At 52.8% G+C, this 24966-nt stretch overlaps 1 protein-coding gene across 5 annotated transcripts in view; it reads left to right on the top strand.

Annotated features, from left to right (window-relative positions):
• Window positions 1-24966, top strand: part of TRPM2 (transient receptor potential cation channel subfamily M member 2) — a 2537250-nt gene that overhangs the window by 1292911 nt on the left and 1219373 nt on the right. For all 5 annotated transcript variants that reach the window (XM_075317785.1, XM_075317788.1, XM_075317787.1 and 2 more), the window contains 2 exons: window positions 2699-2807; window positions 4294-4524. In XM_075317785.1, coding sequence (XP_075173900.1) covers window positions 2699-2807; window positions 4294-4524 — 340 coding nt within the window. The remainder of the gene's footprint in view (window positions 1-2698; window positions 2808-4293; window positions 4525-24966) is intronic.

Genomic DNA, 24966 nt, shown 5'->3' on the forward strand with positions numbered 1-24966 from the left:
TACTGGTTACCGACTCCTTGCTTCCATCTGACTACATTTTGCCTTGTCCCTGTGTACTTTCGAGACCTCTTAGGCTAAGAACACACATCCGGCTTTTCTGCCGTTTGTCGGATCCGGCGCGGTCCCATACACTGTGTACAGTAAAGTGGCTGCGCGACAAGCTTCGGTCACGTGCTGTCATGTGAAAGGAGCATGTGACCAGAAAGTTGCAGTGCAGCCACTGTACTGTATAGACTGTACGGGAGCGCACCGGATCCGACAAACGGCAGAAAAGTCGGATGTGTGTTCTTAGCCTTATTGTGATCTGGCATCCTGACGATTCTACTGCCATCTGGTGGGCTTGACTACTATTACCTCTGTTAGGGAATACTCTGCTTGTACAGTTTCTCCACTCTACTGCCCTCTAGTGGTTTACCTGCTAACTACCTTCTTAGTGAAACCAAAAAGAAGAAAGAGTCTTTCAGTTTGTCAGATAGCAAATATACCCACACAAGCCATATTATGAAAATATAATTATTTTATTATAAATGCTGTAAGGGGATCAATTATAGGCATACATAGATAAATATAGGACCAAGGGAAATGGTGCTGGAGGGGAAAACCCCACGTGTCCCAGGCATACATTCAGGAGAACAAGTCTCTACTGAGTAACGGCAGACATACCATAGTAACACCAGGCAGACAAAGCCTAAAAGGAGTAAAAGCGGCAAAAGAAGCCAAGACAAGTAATAACCAAGGGCAGAGCCACCTACCAGGAGAATATGACGCCGAGGGCCGGGATAGCACGTGGGGACCAACGTCCCAACACGTGTTTCGCTCCGTGTGCTTCGTCGGGGGACGACTAAAAATAGTGCAAGAGTGAATGTTATATAGGGGGTCCAACCCCAATAGACAAACGCCCCCTCGTTAGGTAAATCACAAAAACCGGGGTGTAGCCAGACGCGCCGCACTGGATCCTCAGCAGCGGAAGCCGGAGGGAAGAAAGCTTCCTGTGACGTCACAGCACTTCCGGAACTCCGCTGCTAAGGACGCCAGCCGCGGCCGCGTCAGGAGGTAGAGACTTCCCTCTGATACGTCATCGGGTAAGTCTTGGTGGAAGGCGCCAGAGCGTCCATTAGTGAACAGGGCAACACTGCCCACAGTTGTAAAAAGGACGGGAAATCAGTTATAGGAGCGTTCCACAAGAAAGTCGCAAAATACCCCAGCAGGAATAAATATTAGATATTGAGGGGACATAAAGAAAGCAGAAAATGTGTTAGAGAGACAGGGAGGAGAATGAAAACGGCCACTCTCACATATTCACCCCCACATATATAGCAATGCAACATAATGTGTGTGATAATACGCATACATGCATAAGTAATGAGAATACATATACAGAGATAAGACATCACATAAACACATGTATACATAGATAGAAATATATCCATTACATAATTGTGGAAAAACATGTGTATATTTGGATTGATCCGACGTCAAAACAACTCCGTGTCTCAAGTAGATTGAAAGACATTTTCCACAGTAGGTATCCCCAAACTGTAGGGGCTTAAGACATAGTAGGGGTAGGACCCAGACTAAAGAAAACAAAAAACACTGTTAAAATTGAGAAACAGAACCACACAAAAGGACCAGTCATCCTATTAATACAAAGGTCTAAAACTCATGAAAACAACTGCCAAGGGACAGCAATTACCATTAAGGGCCAACATAATGGGGTCCACAATCGGACCGCAAAAGGGCCAGAATTTATAATGGCAATTACTGTACCAACCAGCCAGAGGACTATAAAAAAGGAACAAAAGTGAGACGTTCATTAGATCCAGTGCGGCGCGTCTGGCTACACCCCGGTTTTTGCGATTTACCAAACAAGGGGGCGTTTGTCTATTGGGGTTGGACCCCCTATATAACATTCACTCTTGCACTATTTTTAGTCATCCCCCGACGAAGCACACGGAGCGAAACACGTGTTGGGACGTTGGTCCCCACGTGCTATCCCGGCCCTCGGCGTCATATTCTCCTGGTAGGTGGCTCTGCCCTTGGTTATTACTTGTCTTAGCTTCTTTTGCCGCTTTTACTCCTTTTAGGCTTTGTCTGCCTGGTGTTACTATGGTATGTCTGCCGTTACTCAGTAGAGACTTGTTCTCCTGAATGTATGCATGGGACACGTGGGGTTTTCCCCTCCAGCACCATTTCCCTTGGTCCTATATTTATCTATGTATGCCTATAATTGATCCCCTTACAGCATTTATAATAAAATAATTATATTTTCATAATATGGCTTGTGTGGGTATATTTGCTATCTGGCAAACTGAAAGACTCTTTCTTCTTTTTGGTTTCATTCATTGGTAGAGTTGTTGCCATTTTAATCATTAAGTGGCCCTCTTTTGATTTATTTAACTACCTTCTTAGGTAGTTTCAGGAATCTTCTCTGTACCACATTACTGCGCTGTACTGCTTTAGGACACCCTAGAGTACAGTGTGACAGCATGGCCTCACTTCACCTGTGGGTCCAGGTGCCGCTGCACTGGCGATGCTCTATGTCCGCCAATGCATCTAACCTACTCTTGCAGTATGAGAAAAAGTCAGTAGAATGGCCTGGGCTGTAAAATGCACCTACATTTTTTTTCTTACATGTTTTCTTATTTATTTTTTACATAAAGATGCAGCAAAAATCAGTAATAATATTATTTTATCTTAGGAAAGATGAAGAAGTTGTTCAGATTCAAGTTATGAGCAAAGAAATCAACACAGAAGTATTTCCTGATGATCCGGTGCCTACTGAAGCAAGGAAAAATAAAATAGCATCAAGGAAAGTATCTCTATAATAATAAGGCATCATGTTGTTTTTTTAGTTTGTGGTTATGTGACGCCTTGGACTATTCAGGTCGTCACAGGGTTCTGCACAATCTTTCCCTCCCTGTGCAGGATTCAACCCCCCATGGTTCTGGGTCTCCATCCTGCAGTGCTGTCTCCACCAGCATTCACAAATCCTAGATACACCTTGCACCACACCTGCCAGGCACACCAGTGGGCTGCTTAAGCAGGAATAGGGCCGCCCACCTATGGGGTCAGACAGGAAGGTGGGAGGTGTCAAGTCAGTTGAGTGGTAGCCCTCGAGCTGTGAGGAGCTCTGAGGAAGCTGGGAGTTGTAGCTCCCATGGGAGAATCTGACTAGGTCACAGACGGTGGTCTGGACCTAGAGGAGTCGGACCCCCGGTCGCAGGGGATTGAGGCTGGGTGCCTGGGACCCGTCTTGGAGGATGGTCAGCAGCCTGGTTCTATTACCAGTTCGGGACTGCAGGCACGTCGGGGTACACAGACCTTAGGTCGGGGAGAAGCTTCAGGCGACCCGACAATTGACCTGCGGAGGACAGGACCTTTATGGACTGTTCCCACAAAGCTCAAAGATCGGGGGCACTAGCGCAACGAGTGGGATAGGGCTTTCCCAAACAAATGGCCCACTGAAATCCCAAGCGTGAGCCCCTGAGAGCAGGCTCCCTCACTTAGCCACAGTGGGGAGAGGGGCCCAGAAAGCTCCAAGCTAACGTGCCACAAAGGACACTCTAAATTTGTGCTAGGAGGCAGGTTACGGACCACCAGGCAGTGCTGCAGGGGACGGGACCCGGACGAGCTCCCCTCAATAGACAGCGGCAGTCAGAGACTTGGTTTACTCTGTTGTCAGCGTCTGCTTCATGGCTGAGTGAGTACCCGACTGACCCCTGCACTGCACCCCGTGTCACCATCCAGAGTCCCAGGGCCTACCAATACCCGTGGAGGATAATGTGACCTTGCTGCCCCACTCCATCACCCCTTGTACTCCTAACAGCAGCGGTGGTACTCCCAGGTACCATATGCCACCCGTGGCGTCACGAACTATACCAATTCCCCTGTAAATACCCCCTTTTCCATTTGAGTGTGGCCCCTAGCCCCCGGATCCGGAGACCCTCGAGCCACTAGTAATCACCACCCCCGGATCCGAGCGGTTCGATCCGCTGCAGGGGCGGCACAGTTACAGTACATCGACAATTCCTATAAGAGCTATTTTAGGTGTTGTGCTATTTTATCAGCCTTTTTATAACAACATGATTTTGTGATGTGTCATGATATGTCTGTGCTATATGTATCAATGAGTAGGGAATCTGTGTTAGCTATGCTTCAATGATTTAGTGCAGCAGACTTATAACTACTCTATTCTATTCAGAATTCTGCTTTTGTTCACATTAAATACTAAGTCATTTTGCAACTCAATGGGACAGATTAAGGAATTTTTTTAATTGTAATTATTTATCTTTTAGGTCACAAACTCATACTCTTAAAAAGAAAACTGTGATGTCCCCCACTGACCGCTTCCAAGCTTTCTTTATGGCGCCAATAGTCATTTTCCATCTTAACATCTTGGCATACTTTGGCTTCCTGTTACTTTTTGCATATGTGTTAATGATTGATTTCCAACCAAGTCCTTCGTGGAGGGAAGTTGTCATTTATTTCTGGCTCTTTTCACTGGTTTGTGAGGAAATTAGGCAGGTAAAAACATACAAATACATTTTCCTTTCAACCAACAGGGGAGAACTCCTTTTGTGAAAATGACAATAACAATACATTCATCTTGTCTTTAGTATGATAATTATTGGTATTTGTAAGCAATTATTAAAATGTTTAGTAACAATTTCACTTTCTGAGGTTTCCCTTGTGATGAAAAGCTATGGTCAATACATCAGGAACTTGGCCTGGTGTGTTGTTTCTTTAAAATTGGATAAACACTGATCTGAAGTTTTCCTATAATCTGCATGTATAAAATACATTCTAAAAAATATAAGATAATGGTATTGCTTTTTTTTTTTTTTACAGAAAGTACCAGTAATGCATAATGAATACTTTATTAATTTTGCAATGAACTGATAGTTTCCATCCTGTGACAAAGATTTGTTATAGAAAGAACCTGTCTTTATGTTCACACTTCACTAACCGCATGCAGAATAAATAGAGATGGACTTAAGCGGGCTTTACACGCTACAATAAATCTTACGATGTGTTGGCGGGGTCATGTCGTAAGTGACGCACATCCGGCATCGTAAGTTATATTGTAGCGTGATAGCTACGTGCGATTGCGGTTGAACATTAAAACGTTCATCGCATGCACGTCGTTCAATTGCTAAAAATTGAACATGAGGTTGTTCAATGTTCCCGAGGTAGCATACATCGCAGTGTGGGACACCCCGGGAATGATGAACAGATCTTACCTGCGTCCCGCGGCTCTCTCCGGCAATGCGGAAGGAAGGAGGTGGGCGGGATGTTTACGTCCCACTCATCTCCGCCCCTCCGCTTCTATTGGCCGGCTGCTACGTGGTGTCGATTTGATGCTGAACGTCCCTCCCACTCCAGGAAGTGGACGTTCGCCGCCCACATCAAGGTCGTATGGAAGGGTAAGTATGTGTGACGGCAAATAATCGTTTGTGCGACACGTTCATCAAATTGAACGTGCCGCACATACGATGGGGGCGGTTGCGATTGCATACGATATCGTATGCTTAATCGTAACGTGTAAAGCAGGCTTTAATCATAATAATAAAATAGATTCTACTATCAAATTGCTTCATTCAGAGGAAACATAGTTTTACAAATCTCCAGAAAAAGGGTCTGCTAGCTAAGTAATGTTGCCGTCTCACAGCCCTGGAAAGCGAAATTGCCTGGTTTCTATTTATATTCAAATAGAAAGAAACCTGTCAATCAAGATTAGCCAAGTCCGCAAAGGAGAGGCCAGACAGAAGCTGTCATATGGACACTTCCTACCGTGCCTGCTGGGTTTTAATATCATGTTTCCCACAAAGAAAAAACACTGGAGCATAAACATGGATCTTTGCAATTTTGGAGTCTGTCACTGATCCATCGTATGTGTGATTAGCATCTTCATGAACCTGCTAACAGATTCATTTAACTGACTTTATCTCACTTTTGGATATATAGATGGGCAATGAGCCCTATAGGGGTGAATAAGCCCCATGACAATCGGGAGGGTATAGTGTAGGAAGAGGTTAACCTGGTGGGTTTAATAGGGTTGTGTAAGGGATTAGGGGATTGGTGGATTGGGTGAGCTGTGAGGATTGGGGCAGAGGTTGTGAGGGGAATGGTAAAAAGGGGGGTTTATAAGGGGCAGTTAGAGCTGGTACCTCCTCTTTGCCGTTGGTGCCATCGTGGTGTGGTCAGCATCGCCGGTTTCCAGGATGTCGGATCTTGCGGCGCTGCTTGAGTGGGTTCGTGGAGCCTCTGAGGTCCTGGGAGTGGATGTGGTGTGGGAGTAGCTGCGTGTGACCTGTGGAGCTGGAGCGATGTTTCCTGCCGCTGTGGCTGCTGCTGCACCCGGACCTGTGCTGCGCGCTCGGCGGTCTCGGCCGCCGGAGCGTTACTTCCCCGACGGTGGGAGGAGATCAAGATCCAGGAGCCCACTCAGGGACCCTCCAGGGCAGGGGAGCCCTCGGCAGCCTGCAGGAGCTTCACCGGCCTCTGGGAGGAATCCGCATCGGAGATCCCGTGGGTCGGAGGTGGGTGAAGCTTCTGCGAGGCCTACTTCCGGTCCGCGGACTGCAAGGCCCCGGACCAGATTAACAGCAGCCCCAGGTGATGTGCCGGCTGGGGGCAGAGCCCTGTGTGATGGTCCAGCGGTGGAGACTCCCTGCAGGCGTCAGGGGAGGTGCCCAGATAGTGCAGCCCGGGATCAACAGGTCAGCAGCCAGGGGGCCGCGGAGGATGGGTCCTGCAGTCGGCAGGGCCTGAGTGTGCGGTCAGTGGTGACGGTCTTCCCCAGCATGGATCGTGCTGGGAGGAGGACTCAGTGAACATCAGAAGGCGGACAGCCTTCCTGCAGTCGGCAGGGAGGGAGACCAGTGAGGATGGCAGGAGGAGCGGCGGCGCAGCAGTCGGGCACGGGATCGTCGACAGTGGATGGCGGCAGGACGCCGCGTCAGGTGAAACGTAAATGGTCCAGCAGGAGGCGTTTGGAGGAGCAGGGTGCGGTGACCGTGGGGGTCAACGGCCGCCAAGTGCAGGCTGTCCCTTTGCTGGTTTCCCCTGAGGTACTCAGCAGCGATTCGGACTCTGGTGACGAGGATGGAGGTGACGACGCATCAGGATGGATGGAGCGATGGAGGAGTCGTGATACGGCTGTTTCGGATCCAATTCAGAGGCAGCTCGGTGAGCGAACGACGAGTATGCTTAATTTTGCGGGTAGTTGGGGTGGGAGGTCTTCCGTGAGTGTGAGTGCGCAGGGCTCGGGGGGGTGTGAGCAGCCGGAGTTACCAGGGTCAGAGTTTTGGGGTCAGTTATTAGGGGTGCTGCAGGGGTTGGCGGCTGAGCGGTCAGAGGTGAGTGGGTCTGGTTCTCCGGCGGGGGCTTGGGTGGGTCCCTCGGGTGTTATGCAACCGGTAGTGGCGGCGCAAGAGGTAGCAACGCAAGGAGCTGCAGTAGTGGTGGAAGCGGGGCAGGTGGCAGGAGTTGCGGCTGGGTCCGACACGGCAAAGGATGGGGAAAAAGAAAAAGAGGACGAGGTCGTGAGGTTAGATGATAGGGCATGGAGCGAGGCATATGTTTGCTTTGAGAGTCCTTTGGGGGTGCATTTAAAAAAGGAAGTGAGGGAGAAGATATGGAAGGGGGAGTATGTAGAAATATTTTCCCTGCTTCCCCTTGAGAAGTTTAACTTGGACAAGGTGAAGCCAAGTGATTCAAAAAAGGAGAAGGCGGATGAGGAGGTATAGGCTTATTCCCAGAACATTTACTAACTGGCTGCAGGCTTTTGCTATCCTAGCTAGTGTCATTGGGGAAAAGGAGCCGGAACATTGTTCCGCACTTTTTGGATACATGGATCGATTGGGGAGGCGTATAGAGTGTACAGGGGTTTAAAGTTTCTTAGGTACGATGAGCAGTTCCGGCAACGGAAGGCTCTGTGGGCTGGAATTAAATGGGACCACAAGGACATCTCTTTGTGGATGAGGTTAATGACAGCTCCGACTCAGCCCTTTCGGGGGGCTGCCGGGGGCTCGGGTGCAAACAGCGGGTCACCAGCTGGTCAGAAAAAAGGAGCTTGCTGGCAATTCAATGAGGGGCAGTGTAAATTCAGGGCCTCATGTCGTTTCAAGCACAAGTGTTCCGGATGTGGAGGTTCCCATTCTTTGGCCAGGTGCTTTAAGAAAGGAAAGGGAAAGCCTGGGGAGGGGGCTGGAAAAAGGGAGGACGCCGGTGAAGGTAAAGGCGATGCTTCCTTATTTAAGTAGGTATCCGGATGTTTGGGAGGCCAAGCTATTGAGGAGGGGTTTTACTGAGGGTTTCCGGATTCCGTTTGAATCTGGGGCACCAGTGTTTCGCCCGGGTAACCTGAGGTCCGCAAAGGAACACCCGGAGATGGTGAAGGAAAAGCTTGTCAAGGAGGTGGAGTTAGGTAGGATGGCGGGCCCCTTTAGGGATCCGCCATTTTCCAATCTTAGGATTTCGCCATTGGGGGTGGTCCCCAAAAAAGAGCTGAAGAAATTTCGGCTCATACATCATTTATCTTACCCGGCCGGTTTGTCGGTGACTGATGGTATCTCACCTGAGCAGTCAGCGGTTTGTTATGTATATTTCGACAGAGCTCTGGATTTAGTGCGGGCGCCGAGGCGCGGGACCCTGATGGTGAAAGCGGATGGGAAAGCGGCTTTTCGCTTGCTCCCGGTGCATCCAGACAGTCTTCATCTATTGGGATGCATGTGGGAGGGAGATTATTATGTGGATCGGTGCCTGCCCATGGGCTGTTCTATTTATTGTGCTTATTTTGAAGCATTTAGTTAGTTTGTGGAATGGGTAGTCCGGCATGTGGCAGGGGTTCACTTCGTGATTCACTACTTGGATGATTTCCTGTGCGTTGGGCCGGCAAGGTCTTCTGTTTGTTCATTGTTGTTGTTCACTTTAGAGCGTATAGCGTAGAGTTTAGGTATTCCTTTTGCAAAAGAGAAAACGGAAGGGCTGGTGACGGCCTTATGTTTTTTAGGCATTGAGATTGATACAATGGCAATGGAGTGGCGGTTGCCGGAAGGGAAGTTGGTGGATTTAAAAGCGTCACTGCGTTCATTGTACCAGGCAAAAAAGGTGAGGCTGAGAGCGTTGCAGTCAGTTTTGGGTAAATTGAATTTCGCTTGACGCATTATGCCGATGGGGCGAATATTTAATAGGAGATTGGCGAGTGCAACTGCTGGTGTGACAGCGCCGAATCACTTTGTCAGAGTGACGAGGGTGATGAAAGGGGATTTGCTGGTTTTGGATTCCTTTTTAGACAGGTACAATGGTAGCACATTGTGGATGAGCAAAGCAATGTCCAATAGTCAGATAGAGCTGTTTACGGATGCAGCAGGGGCGACTGGTTTTGGAGCAATTTTTCAGACCCACTGGTGTGTGGAACAGTGGCCACGGACGTGAAGGGAGAAAGGTCTGGTAAAAAACTTGGCGTTGCTCAAACTGTTCCTGATCATAGTGGTGCTCGAGCTGTGGGGCCCTAAATTTTCAGGAAAAAAAAAGGTTTGCATGCATTGTGATTATATGGCGGTGGTCCATGCTATCAATTCATTGTCAGTGTGGTGGGGTATTTGAGGCATCTGGTGCTGCGACACATTTGTGTCGTGGCGAGGCATGTGCTGGGGGTTCAAAATGAGGTGGCTGATGCGCTGTCTCAGTTTCAGTTTCGCAGGTTCAGGAGGCTGGTGTCGGGAGCGGACGACGATGGAGCACAATGTCCAGGATGGCTCTGGGATCTAGCGTTGGTGTAGCTTTGGAGGGAATTAGGAGTTCGGTGTCTGAGGCTACTTGGTACCGATATCAGGCAGTATGGAAAGAATGGGAAGAGCTAGGAATGGCGGACTTCATGGATCCGGGTTATAATGGCCAAGTGTTGGGGGTTTTGGTGGTGATTAGTGGCGATTTTTCAGCGGATTAGTCCGTATTGGTGATGGGATACAGGTTGTCCGCCTTGGCCTTTTTATTTAAACTGCAGGGGGTACGGGATGCTACAAAGGATTTCCTGGTGTGGCAGGCTGTGAAGGGTTTTAGAAGAGGGGTGCGGTCGCGAGATACCAGATGGCCTATTTTGCTTCCATTGTTGGTACGTTTGTTGGGGTGCTTGGGGGAAGTGTGTTCGTCCCTCTATGAACAGAGGTTGTTTGCAGTGGCATTTGTATTGGCATTTTTTGGGGCCTTTCGCATTGGCGAACTAGTTAGTCCTGCGAGGCGGGTAGTAGGAGGTCTGTTGTTGGGAGATATAACGCTTGGAATGGATCGAGTGGAATGTAGGTTGTGTTTTTCTAAAACAGATCAGGTGGGACGTGGGCGTCTGGTGGTTTTGTACGGGATCCCTGGACACCAATTGTGCCCAGTTGTGCAGGTGACGGAGTTTGTGAGGATCCGGGGAGGTTATCCTGGGGTTTTCCTGAGGCATGCGGATATGGATCTGCCCTGTCGAAATTCCAGTTTATTGCGGTTTTAAAAACTGTGTTGGCACGGGTGGAGGAGGTGCCAGGTGATTATGGGTCACACTCCTTTCGGATTGGGGCAGCAACAGAGGCAGCCAGGTGGGGGTTGGGCGATGATTGGATCTGGCGCATTGGGAGATGGGAGTCGTCCAGGTTTTGATTGTACATAAGGCCACACCTGGTGAGGGGTGACGCGGAGTGATTGGGCTGGTTTGGGAGTACGGTGGTTAATATGTTTGTTTAATGGTTTGAGAACTGGTTTTCCTCGTTCAGTTGCTATTTATTCTTGGTCTTTATATTTTTTAGGTGCGTGCCTGGTGTGGATTCTCGGGCATTCCTTTGTTTACTGGGGAGCATTGCGGGCGGATGTACGTCCCGACGGTTGGCCACTTGGAGTGGTGAGAGCGGATGCGCGGGTCAAATGGATCGGGATTCGGGGCATGACCTGGGGGTGAGTGTGGCCAGAGGTGGCTTATTATAGCAGGATCGACCAGGATCCCAATGTATTGATTGTGCATGTGGGTGGAAACGATCTGGGGGTGAGAGCAGCTAGAGAGTTGAAAAGGGACATTAAGCTGCATCTGCTGCACCTGTGGAGAGCGTTCCCAGGAATTGTCATATTGTGGTCTGATGTTGTAGCTCAGGAGAACTGGCGTTTTGCGAGGTTGGTTGACCGCATTAACAGGTCACGTATTAAATTGAATAGGGCGATTGGCCGGTTTGTGGCGCGGAATGGGGGTTTGGTGGTGCGACATAAGGAATTGGAGGAGTCGACGGGTCAATATTTGCGAAGAGATGGGGTGCATCTCACGCATATCGGATTGGACTTGTGGATGCTTGGTTTGAGAGATGGTCTGGAGCAAGCCATGGGGGTTTGGAGGGCCCGAGCCACGTAAGGGATCACGTGGCCGGTCTGTGGCGGGGGGATAGGTCTGTTCCTTGAGGCCGGGAGTACCGATAGTCGGTTGGTGGTATGAAGTCACTCATGGGTAGTGGCTTCAGACAGGATTGGGAACTTGTGGGCGTAGGTCCTGCAGGTTCTGGGGAGGGGTATTTATTGATGGAGCGTTATTACCCCACACCTCGGGGCGGTTGGTTACGGCCGAGGTGGTCCTCTGGGCCGGTTGTAGATTACGGCCGGGGAATAAGAATGATTGTTGGTGACTCGCCCACCCAGGGCTATGGGACACCCGGTGCCGGGCCGGACTAGTCCGGGGGTCGTCAGTGGTGGCAGGGCCCGACTCCGTGACCCTGGCGGGAGTCAATTAATATGGCTTCAGTGTTGGGGGTGATTAAAGATTATAATATTCGTGACGCCACCTGTGGTTTGCGGCTATTAAGCCGCCGCTGCTGTATGGGGCCTCCAGGGCTGGTGGAATGGCAGCTTGGATGGTCTTGCTCCCCACAGGTGGAGCGGTGCCCCGGGGCAACTGTTGGTGCTTGTAAGTGTCGATGTAGTTGCGGTGTTGTGCAGGGCCGACAGGGCGGTGAAAGGACTGGACACAAACAACAGTCTCTTTACCTTCTCCTCTTTTACTGTGCAAACGGTTAGTCCTGGGAGACCGTTACAGGTGGTAGAGGGCTCCGGTCGGCCTGGAAGTAACTGGGGTAATCTTTGTGGCCAGCTGAGTATGAGGCACACTCCCTATTCTTCCTTTGCTTTCATAGGACCCTGCAATCTGAATTAGCAATGGCCCTCTTGCTGCTGGGACCGGTGGTACGTCCCTCTCCCTGTGTGATAGGCTGCGCAGGCCCTCTCTGGTGCTTCTCTGCTGGAGTCCACACCGGGCCCTGGTGATGCAGCTGTACCTTCAGGTTGCTTTGGGGGCCAGGAGACCTGCAGTCCTCCTGCCCTTCGGATTCGGCTGCCAGGGAAGGGTTTTACACCCTGGCAACCACAGACTTCGATGTCTAATTCTCTTCTGTGCCTCTCTGCCAATCCTGCTTCACTGGGCCAAGCTATTCCAGCTCGAAGCCCCAGTCCACAGGACAGCACTACTCTGCGTCTTCACTCTCTGGACTCTCCTCACAGACTCACCAACTCCTCCCCCAGGTCAGGCTTTTGGAATGCTCCCTGGAACTCCAGGTTTAGAGCTCCCTCTGCTGGCCTGAGGGAGAAACTGCGTTTAATGTTGAACTTACTGGCCAATAGACATCCCCAATTACCTCCAGGCTCAGCATTAACCCCTTGGAGGGGCAATGCTGTTGTGGCAACCAGATCCTGGGGCACCACATTGGCTTCTTGGACGGACCTATCGGTGGTTTGTCGGTTGGGAAGGTATACATGTATCGGTTATGTTTTTAATAAGAGGGTGACATGTTGAGCCACAAGTTTTGATATATGTATACTGTTTAAATAAAAACTGTGGCCATTCGCCCATAAAGTTATGTCTTTATTTTAAGTAAAGTGGTTAAGAGGGGTGTTCAACATTGGAGACCCAATTATCCCTTTTAGATACGTCAAGATACTGTACTTATTTGGGAGTTGGGTTATTTGCTGTTATACTGTTTATTAATTACTGTACATATCACATCATACATAAAAGAAAATACTGTAAAATTTAGTAAAACCAGTTGGGTTTCTTTAATGTTTCCTATCTGAAGCCCTATGCGCACGCTGCGGATTTACTGCGCATTTGCCGCAGAATTGCTGCAGAAAATGTGTCTAACATTGCTGCAGTAATTCCCCAGCAAATCCTATGGGTTTCAAAAAATGCTATGCGCACACTTTGTTTTTTTATACCCGCGGATTTACCCGTGGATTTTCCGTTGTGGAATTAATGAGCATGTAATTTCTTTTCCGCAGAGACCTGCGGTTTTTGCCATAGATAATGGTAAAAACCGCGGGGATCAACTTGCGGAAAATCCGCGGTAAATCCGTGGTAAATCTACGGTAAACCTCGGCAAAACCGCTGCAAATCGCGGCAAAACCGCGGATGCGGGATTCTTTCAGAGGGTTCGTTTTTTCGTAAGAAAAAGGCACTTTCTAGTGCGCACATAGCCTTAAAGGGAACCTGTCAGGTCAGATAACACTATTAGCCTGTAGATGTAAGGTTAATCTGCAGCTTGGTAACATTCTGAAGCTGCCCTGCAGCAGTACTAACAGTGCAGTGTGACGCCCTGACAAAATCAGGTTGTCACAGGAAACTGCATTCATCTTCCAGATGCAGGATTCCCTCCTCCTTAGCCTTCCAACACAACCCCACACAGGAACATACATCAGCCACAAAAGCCTAGTCACCCCCCCAGGACAATAGGGACACACCAGTGGGCGGGGCCAGGCAGATGGTGATGCCCACCTAGGGGTTCTGAGGTGTCAAGGGGATGGAACACTTCAGTTCGAGTTGAGCAGAGGAGTTAAGCGGAGACAGTGGAACTGAGAGGAGTGAAGTGGTAGTCGGGGGTTGTAGCTCCCAGACTACCGGACTACCTGAGCTGACTAGGTGTCAGACGGCAGAGCAGGGCCACAGGCGACGGAGATCCGGTAGCAGGAGACCTTAAGTGGACTGGGGCAGGGTTGTAGCTTGCCGGTGCCGACAACGGGAATCCGGTCCGGGGTACCTGGACCCTAGGGCTAGGACAACTGCAAGCACCTTTCCAATTAACCAGCAGGGGACAAGATTAAAAGTCTTTTCCCACTAGTAGCCCAGATAGAGCGAGACAGAAGCCCAACGCAGGGGATAGGGCATCTGCAAGTGCCTGCAAAAATCGCAAGGGTCAGCTCCTACAGCAAAGACACCGGGAGTGGACTTTTCCCGTTATGCGGACTAGTCAACACACGAGACACCAAACTAGAGTGCAGGAGGAAGGGCCCCTGTTCTGTTCACCGGTGTGCGGGACCCAAGCACACCCCTCCGGAGGCTACCGGTATCCGGCACTTGGTTTACTATCTGGACTCTGTGTGACTTTATTCAAAATAGTGAAGTTCAACTTGAGTGTGTGTATTGTTGACTTTGTAAGTTTACAAATTGTATCAATCAATAAAACATTAAAACAAACAAAATGGTGAGTACACTGGTGTCATCCGGTCCAACTGCAGACTGCGTACCTGCACACTCCACCTACTCCCTGGGCATCCGGGACAACACCTCCCCTACCCGTGGAGGGGATACCATCCTGCTGCCCCACTCCATCAGCCCCGGGTACCCCATACCAAGGCAGCGGCGGTGTCACCAACCATCACCGCAACCCACGGGTGGCGTCACTGGCAAACTCTCCCATGTAAATAACCTCTTTTATTCAGTTGTGGGCGACGGACTGCTGTGCGAGCCCGTGTCCGGCTGCCACTCAAGCCACAGCAACCGCCCAGATCCGAGCATCCTGAGCAGCCCCCCTGCAGTGATCTGTTCCCCGCTCGCAACAGCAGCACCCAGGAGAATGTAAAGCTTATTTCACTCTGTCAGTCCTGCAGGTATGCCCAGAGCAATTACAGTGACTGTAATCACACCCTGGCACTCATAGGCAGCAATTGTAAGCACACCCTGGCATTGATAGACAGTGACTGCAAACACACTCTGGCACTGAAAGAAAGCCACAGTAAACACACCCTGCCATTGATACACAACAACTGTAAGCACACCCTGGAACTGATAGACAGTAACTGCAAGTACACTCTGGCACTGAAAGATAGCGACTATAAGCATACCCTGCCACTGATACACAGTGACTCTAAGCACAACCTGTAACTGATAGACAATGACTGTAAGCACACTCTGGCACTGAAAGACAGTGATTGTAAGCATACCCTGGCACTAATAGACAGCAACTGTAAGCACACGCTGGCACTGATAGGCAGTGACTGTAAGCACACCCTGGCACTGATAAACAGCCAGCTGTGCATTTGTCGCGGGCGGAGGAGGGGACGCCGCGCTCTCCCACTGCTCGGGTCCGGCCGCCGCTGCTCTGCGGCTGCTGCTGCTCGGTGGCTTGAGCGATGGGCCGGATCCCGGGGACTCGAGCGGCGCTCCTCGCCCGTGAGTGAAAAGGGGTGGTTTTGGTTTTGGGGATATTGTCCGTGACGCCACCCACGGTTGTGGTAATTGTGTGGACACCACCGCTGCTCTGGATGGGGATCCCGGGAGCGGTGACAGGGAGCAGCTTTGGTTGTTAATCCTCCCCTCCGTGGGTAGAGGGTTGGTTGTCCCGGGGCCCGGTGATGGGGTAAGGATTGATGACAGGCGGGTTGCGGGGCCTGATGAGGTGCAGGGTTGCAAGGGCAGCGCTGTGCCGCACGGCACGGAGGTACTCACTCAGCCCAATGATGATGACACAGTTCACGGTAAAACAAGCGGCTGGATGGACGGGTCCCTCGGACGGCTGCGGTGTTGTGGTTCCCTGCAGGTTAGCGGTGACTGTCTTTTCCCTGCACCTACTCTGTCTGTACGGTTTTGATGGGTTCCCACCGGTAACCCGCTCCCCGACTTGGATATGGGCCGGAGGAGCCCCTTTTGCCCGCAGGCGCTGGCCCTGAGAAACGGTTGCCTTGGCGGTGGCGGCGTCTCTCTCACTGGTTGGACTGTTGCCTTCTGTCGGGACTTGACTGTTTGGAAACCTGGAGGTCCCCTTCACTAACGGATTCGGCAACTTCACGGCGACTCCTAGCCTTGCCGGGGTCCGAAAGGCCCCTGCCACTGGTGCTGGCTTCTCTTTGTGTACTGGTCCGGTACTGCCGGGCCACCACCCGTCCACGGTCCTTACGGTAAACTCCAATCGGCCACTCCTGCAGACGGTCACCACTGTCCGCCAACCTTGCTGATCCGTCCGGGCCACACACCCGGACCAACTTCAGGCTGTCTTGCTGTCACTTTTCTCTTTCCACTTTTACTACTCCAACTGCTCTCTTTCCTCTCCAAACTCTATCTGCCTGGTTTTCCCGCCTCCAGGACTGTGAACTCCTTAGTGGGCGGAGACCAACCGCCTGGCTCCACCCCCCGGTGTGGACATCAGCCCCTGGAGGAAGGCAACAAGGGTTTTGTGTTTGACCTTGATGTGCCTGCAGGGAGTGTAGGGTGTGTTGGTGTTGTTCTCTGTGGCCCCTGGCTTATCCAGGGTGACACACATTGCATTAGTGCAGAGCCTGTGTTCAGCCTGACAATAGCATATACTGCACCCCCATTGGGGTGTAATACTTATCTCGGGTACAGGGAAGGTCGATGCCGGTTTACACTTACACAAACATACAGGCAGTGGGTTGCCCTCCCCAATGGAGATTGGGCCAGGGTTGGATCACAGTAGGGGGTCACTACACAGGTGGGTTTATAGGAAGCCACCGTACAAGGGGCGCCCCAATCCACTGGAACTGGGGACTTAGGGTCAGGGAGAAGCAACCACCAGGGGGAGTCAGGAGCACCCAGTGGGAAGAGCAGGTTGACCTAGTGAGAGTAGTGAACCAGTCGGTGGCAGCGGCTAGGGGCAACAGCTCAGAACATACAACACAACTACAACAGAGAGAATAGCTTCAGACACAGAGCAGAGCGGACGTGCCGTGAACAGCTCTGTGGGTCAGGCGTTCAACACGGTCGCTGGGGAGAAGCAGGCGGCTTCTTCCACAGGACCGACGCTGTCGGGATACAGAATACTAGGGCAGATATACTTTATATGATCTACCAACTCTTCAAGGGTCGCGGAGAATGGCTAGAACAGTCACTGGACCCGTCCCCATAATGGAACTGCGCTATCAGCATACAGAACGGGACACTTTATTGACACCGGGAAGCTCAAGTGCTTCACGCCACGGGGGTCCGATACTTAGTGCGTTAAAGGAGGAAAGGGCTCAAAGGCTGACACACACACCAGACTTGACCTTTCACGAATCCGGGATCGGCTGGAGCCCATCGTAACGGAGACCGGTACTCTGGGGCATCGCTTGAAAGATTTGTGAGTAAAAAGACCTGAACCGCAGCCCCTGTTTCTGCCTCTCTTTTACAGGTGTCGTCGCCCAGCGCTGCAGCACCAACGAGGACTACCATCACCCCCGTCATCTTTCCCGGGGTAATCCCGCTCCACCTGTGGGGAGTGACACCATCCCGGCTGCACCCAACATCTGCCCCGGTGAGAGACCCTGCAGCGGCGGCAACTGTAAGTGTTGCGGACGAGGGGCGGGCCGCTGCAGGGGCTGCTTGGATCCGGGTTCGTTACTATGGCTCGAGTGGTAGCCGGACCCGGGCTCGTACAGCCGTCCGTCCTCACAACTGTAGGAAAGGGGGTATTTACAGGGGATTTGTTTGTCAGTGACGCCACCCGTGGATTGCGGTGAGAACTGGTATCACCGCCGCTGCCTGGTGATGGGACGCCCGGGGCTGATGGAGCGGGGCAGCAGGATGGAATCCCCTCCACGGGTAGGGGAGGTGTAGTCTCGGGGCCCAGGTGAACGGGAGTGGTGGCTGCGAAGAGTGTCGTGCAGGGTTGGACCGGGGATGGATGGTGTACTCACAGTTCAAAGAATTTTACGCAGAGTCCAGTGGTAAACCAAACTACCAGTGACCGGTTGCCTCCGACGGGTGTACTCGGGTCCCACACCCTGGTGTAGCAAACAGGGGTCCCTTCCTCCTGCACTCAGTGTTTGTGTCTTCAATGGGACAACTCCGCTTAAAACGGGGAAGTTCACTCCCGGTATTTTGTATGTTGGGAGCTATGGCCCACGAAATCTGACCCTTGGGATCTCTGTGGGATCTGGCGGACATGCTATCCCTTGCATTGGGCTTCCATTTCGCTCTCTGGGCTTACTGTGGAACAAGCCCTGCAACCTTGTCCCCGACTGGTCAATTGACAAGAGGCTTGAAACCTTCCTCGCCCTAGGGTCCAGGCACCCCGACTGTGCATGGCCTTCGGAACGGATTCCATTGTCGGCACCAGCGGGCTACAACCCTGCCCTGGTCCACTTAAGGCCTCCCGTGACTGGATCTCCGTCGCCTGTGGTCCTGCTTGCCGTAGGCCACCTAGTCAGTAGTCCAGGGGCCCCAACCCCTGACTCCATTGACACTTCACACTCCTCCACTTCAACTGTCAGTTCTGTTCTCCTAAGCTTGACTCTGCTTGAACTGACTTGTTCCCTCCCAGAACACATTAGGAACCCTAGGTGGGCGTTCCCATCCACCTGGTCCTGCCCACTGGTGTGTCCCTATTGTCATGGGGGGTGACTAGGGTTTACTGGCTGGTGTTGTGCACCTGGGTGTAGGTTTTGTGTTGGTAAGCCAAGGAGGATGGAGCCAGCTGTGCATTGCATTAGTGCTGAGCCTGTGTTCAACCGAAAGGCTCGCTGACAATAGCATAAAAAACGTGCCAATTCGAGAAAAAATTCACAGTGCACTTGGACCAATGTTAGTCAATAAGTCAGTGCTGATCTGCAAGTTTTTCTTCAGCTGTAATTGGCATGAGGAAAAAAAGTCACAACACGCTTCTGTATGGCTGTGTATATCAAACAAGACTTGCCAATGCAAGTCTATGGGTGCGAAAACAAAACCAGACAGCACACAGACCATCCGTATGACGTCTGTTTCTTATGGATATGTTACCATTCTGAAGTACAGAACACTGTAAACGGTCCTATAATTAATTGTAAAGTACCGTATTTTTCGCTTTATAAGACGCACTTTTGTTCCCCCAAATTTTGGGGGAAAGTAGGGGGTGCGTCTTATAATCCGAATATACGGGGGGGGGGTGTATATATATATATATACACACACTACAGAGTCCAGGGGAGGTGCGGGCAGCTCTGGAGCTCTGCTGGGGGACTTATGAAAGCTGGGAGCAGAAGCCTTTGATCTCCTGCACCCGCTCATATAATATGCACAGCTGCTGTCCACCACCATGGTGCTGAAAGTGCACCGCGGCGATAGGCTGGGGCAGCAGTGTATATTATATCTGCCTGCCCCTTCTTTGATTGCACATGCCCCCTCCCCCGTGTTAGCTATGTCCCCTATGCTGCTGCAAACAGTAAAATAATAAACTTTTTACTCACCTCCTCCAGCGTGTCTGCCAGGCCTCCCTCCTGCTGCTGTGATAAGGCACAAGAGATTTCACTCTGCCGTGCCGATCACATGACCGGCCGAGAACCAGGAAATGCAGGAGGCCGGAGATCAACCCCGAGGAGGGGACACAGACAGGACAATGCTGGAGAAGGTAAGGAAAGTTTTTTCCTAAAAGCAGCAGCATGGGGCGATATATAACACAGGGAGCTGTGTGCCAGCAATAGTGGGCCATGTGCTGCTACATGGGGCCGTGTGCCGCCACATGGGGCCATGTGCCAGCAATAGTGGGCCGTGTGCCGCCACATGGGGCCATGTGCCAGCAATAGTGGGCCGTGTGCAGCCACATGGGGCCGTGTGCCGCCACATGGGGCCGTGTGCCGCCACATGGGGCAGTGTGCCGCCACATGGGGCCGGGTGCCGCCACATGGGGCCATGTGCCAGCAATAGTGGGCTGTGTGCAGCCACATGGGGCCATGTGCCGCCACATGGGGCCATGTGCCAGCAATAGTGGGCTGTGTGCAGCCACATGGGGCCGTGTGCCACCACATGGGGCCATGTGCCGCCACATGGGGCCATGTGCCAGCAATAGTGGGCTGTGTGCAGCCACATGGGGCCGTGTGCAGCCACATGGGGCCGTGTGCCGCCACATGGGGCCGGGTGCCGCCACATGGGGCCATGTGCCAGCAATAGTGGGCTGTGTGCAGCCACATGGGGCCGTGTGCCGCCACATGGGGCCATGTGCCAGCAATAGTGGGCTGTGTGCAGCCACATGGGGCCGTGTGCAGCCACATGGGGCCATGTGCCAGCAATAGTGGGCCGTGTGCAGCCACATGAGGCCATGTGCCAGCAATAGTGGGCTGTGTGCAGCCACATGGGGCCGTGTGCAGCCACATGGGGCCATGTGCCAGCAATAGTGGGCCGTGTGCAGCCACATGAGGCCATGTGCCAGCAATAGTGGGCCATGTGCCGCCACATGGGGCCATGTGCCAGCAATAGTGGGCCGTGTGCAGCCACATGAGGCCATGTGCCAGCAATAGTGGGCTGTGTGCAGCCACATGGGGCCGTGTGCAGCCACATGGGGCCATGTGCCAGCAATAGTGGGCCGTGTGCAGCCACATGAGGCCATGTGCCAGCAATAGTGGGCCATGTGCCGCCACATGGGGCCATGTGCCAGCAATAGTGGGCCGTGTGCAGCCACATGGGGCCGTGTGCAGCCACATGGGGCCGTGTGCAGCCACATGGGGCCGTGTGCAGCCACATGGGGCCGTGTGCAGCCACATGGGGCCGTGTGCAGCCACATGGGGCCGTGTGCAGCCACATGGGGCCGTGTGCCGCCACAGTGGGCCGTGTGCCGCCACAGTGGGCCGTGTGCCGCCACAGTGGGCCGTGTGCCAGCCACAGTGGGCCGTGTGCCAGCCACAGTGGGCTGTGTGCCAGCCATAGAGGATGTGTGCCAGGCATAGGGGACATGTGGCATCACTGGGCCATATCCAGATTCAGAGGGCTAATTTTAGGATGGGGGGGGCTATGAGGGACATATACCCTATATGATTTGTCAGACGGACACTGGCATTATAAGACGGACCCCATTTATTAAAAAATTCTCTATTCCTTCACCAAATTTGGGGGTGCGTCTTATAATCAGGTGCGTCTTATAAAGCGAAAAATACGGTAATAGTTGCTGAGAAAAAATTGCATTGCATATGGCATACAGATGTTATACGGATGCTGGGTGAGGAAATAATCACAAACTCGTATGACATATGGGATACCAAACTGATTTAACTCAGCCAACTCTTCTGGATAAAAGTCGGAGCAACTTTTATACATAAGTGGGAGCGAGGGTTAAGTGTCGGGTTGTGCTGTGAGCGGTGACTATAATTCCTCCTTGTACATCTGCATGACTGAAAGCCGATGGTTCCATAGAGAAATAAAGTGTATTTTATCCTAGTATCTAGGCTTTTAGTAAGGCCCCCTTCACACGCACGTGAAAAACATGTGCATGTCTTATGTTCCATTTCTCAGGGCCGTGTTCCGTATTTTATGTCCATTTCTCCGGTACGTGTGACATCCGTGTGATGGCGTATGCTAGCCGTGTGTGCATGTGGAATGTTCGTGTGTGCGTGAGATACGTACGTGTAATGTCCGTGTGTTGTCCGTGTGAAATGTTCCGTGTGTGTGGTGCCCTGGACTAGCCAGGTCGTCACAGGTACTACAACAACACAACCCACACCCCAAGATAGGCACATCAGCCAGACACAAATCCTTGTTGCCTCCCTCCAGGGGCTGATGTCCACACCAGGTGTAGTGGAGCCAGGCGGTTGGCCCCACCTACCGAGGAGTTCACAGTCCTGGAGGCGGGAAAAGGGAGTCAGTCAGAGAGTAGAGATCAGTTAGGGAAGTGGTAGGAGAGGAGTAAAACTGACCGTGTCCGGGTACGTGGCCCGGGCACCAAGAGCAAGGTTGGCAGACGGTGGTGGCCGTCTGCAGGAGAGGCAGATCAACGCGGAACCGTAGGACCGGGGACGGGCGGTGGCCCGCCGGTACCGAACTGGGGAGTGAAGAGAAGCCAGCACAAACCGGCAGGGCCTGCGGACCCCGACCAGGCTTGGAGTCGCCGTTAAACAGGTCAAATCCAGGGGTTTCCAAACAGCCAAGAACCGACTGAAGGCAACTGTCCAAACAGCAAAAGGGAAATACAGCTACCGCCACAGCTAGAGTTCCCAGGGCCAGAGCCTGTGGGCAAAAGGGCTCCTCCGGCACATATCAACGCTGGGGAGCGGGTTACCGGTGGGAAGCCATCGGGACCGAAGTTACACAAAAGGTGCAGGGAAAGGCAGCCACCACCAACCATCTGGGAGAAGCCACAGTAGCCGGCTGCAAGACCCGTTCATCCAGCCGTTTGTTTTACCAGAGACTGTGCGTCCATCTTTGGCTGAGTGAGTACCACCGTGCCATCCGGCACCGCGCTGCCCCCGCGACCCTGCACCTCACTGATCCTGCCTCCCTGTCACCTCACTGGGCCCCGGGACCACCAACCCCCCCTACCCACGGAGGGGAGAGAAACATCCCAGATGCTCCCTGCCATCGCTCTCGGGATCCCCGTCAATAGCAGCGGTGGTTCCCCAACCTCACCACAAACCGTGTTTGGCGTCACGGACCAAATCCCTAAACCAAACTAACCCCTTTTACTCACGGGCAAGGAGCGCCGCTCGAGTCCCCGGATCCGGCCCACCGCTCGAGCCACCGAGCAGCAGCAGCAGCGCCGGACCCGAGCGTGGTGAGCGCAGCGCCCTCCCCGCCCGGGACAACTTGGCATCACGAACAGGATCTTACCGTTCTACCGGCTGGTAGAAGAGCGCCTTGTGTCCCGCTGGTGGTGCCCTGCCGAAAAATTTCAGAATCCGCCATTTTGGGCACGAAGATTTTCCCGCTCGAGCGTCTTCTCGAGCAGTGGAGGCGCGAAAGCCGAAGCCCCGCCCCTGTAGAGGAGGTGCTGAGAAAAGACCAAGGGGAGCAGAAACAAGATGTCTGCGCCCGACAAGGCCGCTGGAGGAGCGGCGGTCGCAGCCGCAGCGGCGCCCGCGAATAAGAATGCGCCAGGCCGTGCTCCGGCCGCACGAGCAGGGGAGGCCGCGGCCCCCGCCATTGCTCAGGTGATGCTGTTCTCCATGCCCTATGTGCCCGGAGCTACCTGGCTGCCGCAGTACGACGGGAAACCTGATGCTTTACAGGTCTTCCGGAAGAAGCTGAACCCGGTCCTAGAACTGTACCCCCTGACTGATAAGCAACGTGCAGCGGTAGTGCTAGGGCAGCTGACCGGCGCTGCTGAGCAGGAGACGGAGACCTGGACCGAGGGGGACCGGTCCTCCGTGGCCACCATCTTTGAATAGCTGCAGATTGCCTTCGAGACCCACACCGAAGCCGAACTGCGGATGCAGTTTTACCAATGCCGACAGCGGCCTGCAGATAGTATTAGAGACTATGCCTTGCACCTGCAAACTTCCCTCCGCACAATGAAGCGGGTGGATGCCATTAATGATGCGGACAGCAACAAGATGTTAGTCGAGCAGTTCGTGCAGGGGATGGGATCCCCGGAGGACCGCAAGCAGCTCCGGCTGTGGGCCCTGGAACACCCAAACGTGGACTTTGCCGTGCTGAAAGAACGGGCCATCAAAGCTCTGCAACCCCCAGCATCCGACATCCCAGAAGCGGCCCCGTGGCCAGCTGAGACGGCTCCGATCGTGGTGGCCCCTTCTCTCCCAGCTCCCTCGGCGCCTGTAGCCCCTGGCGGAATGATGGAGGAGCTGGCTGCCCAGGTCCGTCGCATGGATGGAGACCTCGCCAAGATCCTCGCCGCACTCCAGCCTCCGACGAGTCCCAAGACCCCGGGGAGGATACAGCTTGCCGACATCCCAGAGGACATCCCCTGGATGCAGCGGAGAAGGGCCAATGACTCACGGTATGGACCTCCACTTTGTTACAGGTGCAGCAAGCCCGGCCACTACTCCCGACGGTGTCCGTTAAACGAGCAACCCTTGGGGCCACGGGCCAATCCTCAGGAGTAGAACCCAGTGGCCCCGCAGACTGGCGGGACCGGTACATCGGAGCCCGGCCCATCATCCCTCTGGCAGTGGACGGCGTCCCGCTGTTGGCCCTCCTGGACATTGGATACCAGGTAACCACGATACCATACACACTGTATCAGCGGTATTGGGGGAATGATGAACTTGCCCCTCCAGACAGTAGCATGACACTGATCGCAGCTGATGGACTCCCATTTACCCAAGTGGGATACAAACAAGTGGCCATGACCGTGGGACGGGATGAACTGCAACACCAGGGAATGATTGTGATAATAAATGAACTCAGTGATCATAACCCGAAGGTAGTGCTAGGGACTAATGTGATGGAACACTGCATGAGTGAGGTGCTGACCCTACTGCGGCAGCTGGCCGCCACCGTGGCGGGAAGCCAACAGAGGGCGGTACAGCATGAGATCCGGGAATTGATGTATCGGCAGCAAGTGAACACAACAGGAGGGGAGATTGGGGGAGTGAGAATGATGGATGCGGCCCCTTTGATTGTGCCTCCCCGGAGTGAGATGATGATTTGGTGCAAGGCAGCGGTAGGTCCCCAGGGGCGGGATTACCCAGCCATGGTAGAGCCCATGCCCTCCAAACACTGACCCATAGTAATGGCCGCCCGAGGGGTGGTAGACGCCAAGAAAGGGAGAGTGCCCGTAAGGGTGTTAAACTGCAGGGAGGAGGAGATTAGGCTTCCCCGATATGCTACCCTCACCAAGCTGCTCACTCTAGACCCTCACACCATCCAGGAGGCCATTCCCCCGACCTCACCACCTCCTGCCAGTCACCACCCATCCCAAGAGCGGTTAGATGAGTGGTGCCAAGAGTTACATGTAGGCACTGATGACATCCCCACACATCACAAAGAAGGGGTATACAGGGTGGTACATGAGTACGAGCAAGTCTTTAGCAAACATTTCCTAGATT

The sequence above is a fragment of the Anomaloglossus baeobatrachus genome, chromosome 7, assembly GCF_048569485.1.
Source record: "Anomaloglossus baeobatrachus isolate aAnoBae1 chromosome 7, aAnoBae1.hap1, whole genome shotgun sequence".
NCBI classification, from domain to species: domain Eukaryota; kingdom Metazoa; phylum Chordata; class Amphibia; order Anura; family Aromobatidae; genus Anomaloglossus; species Anomaloglossus baeobatrachus.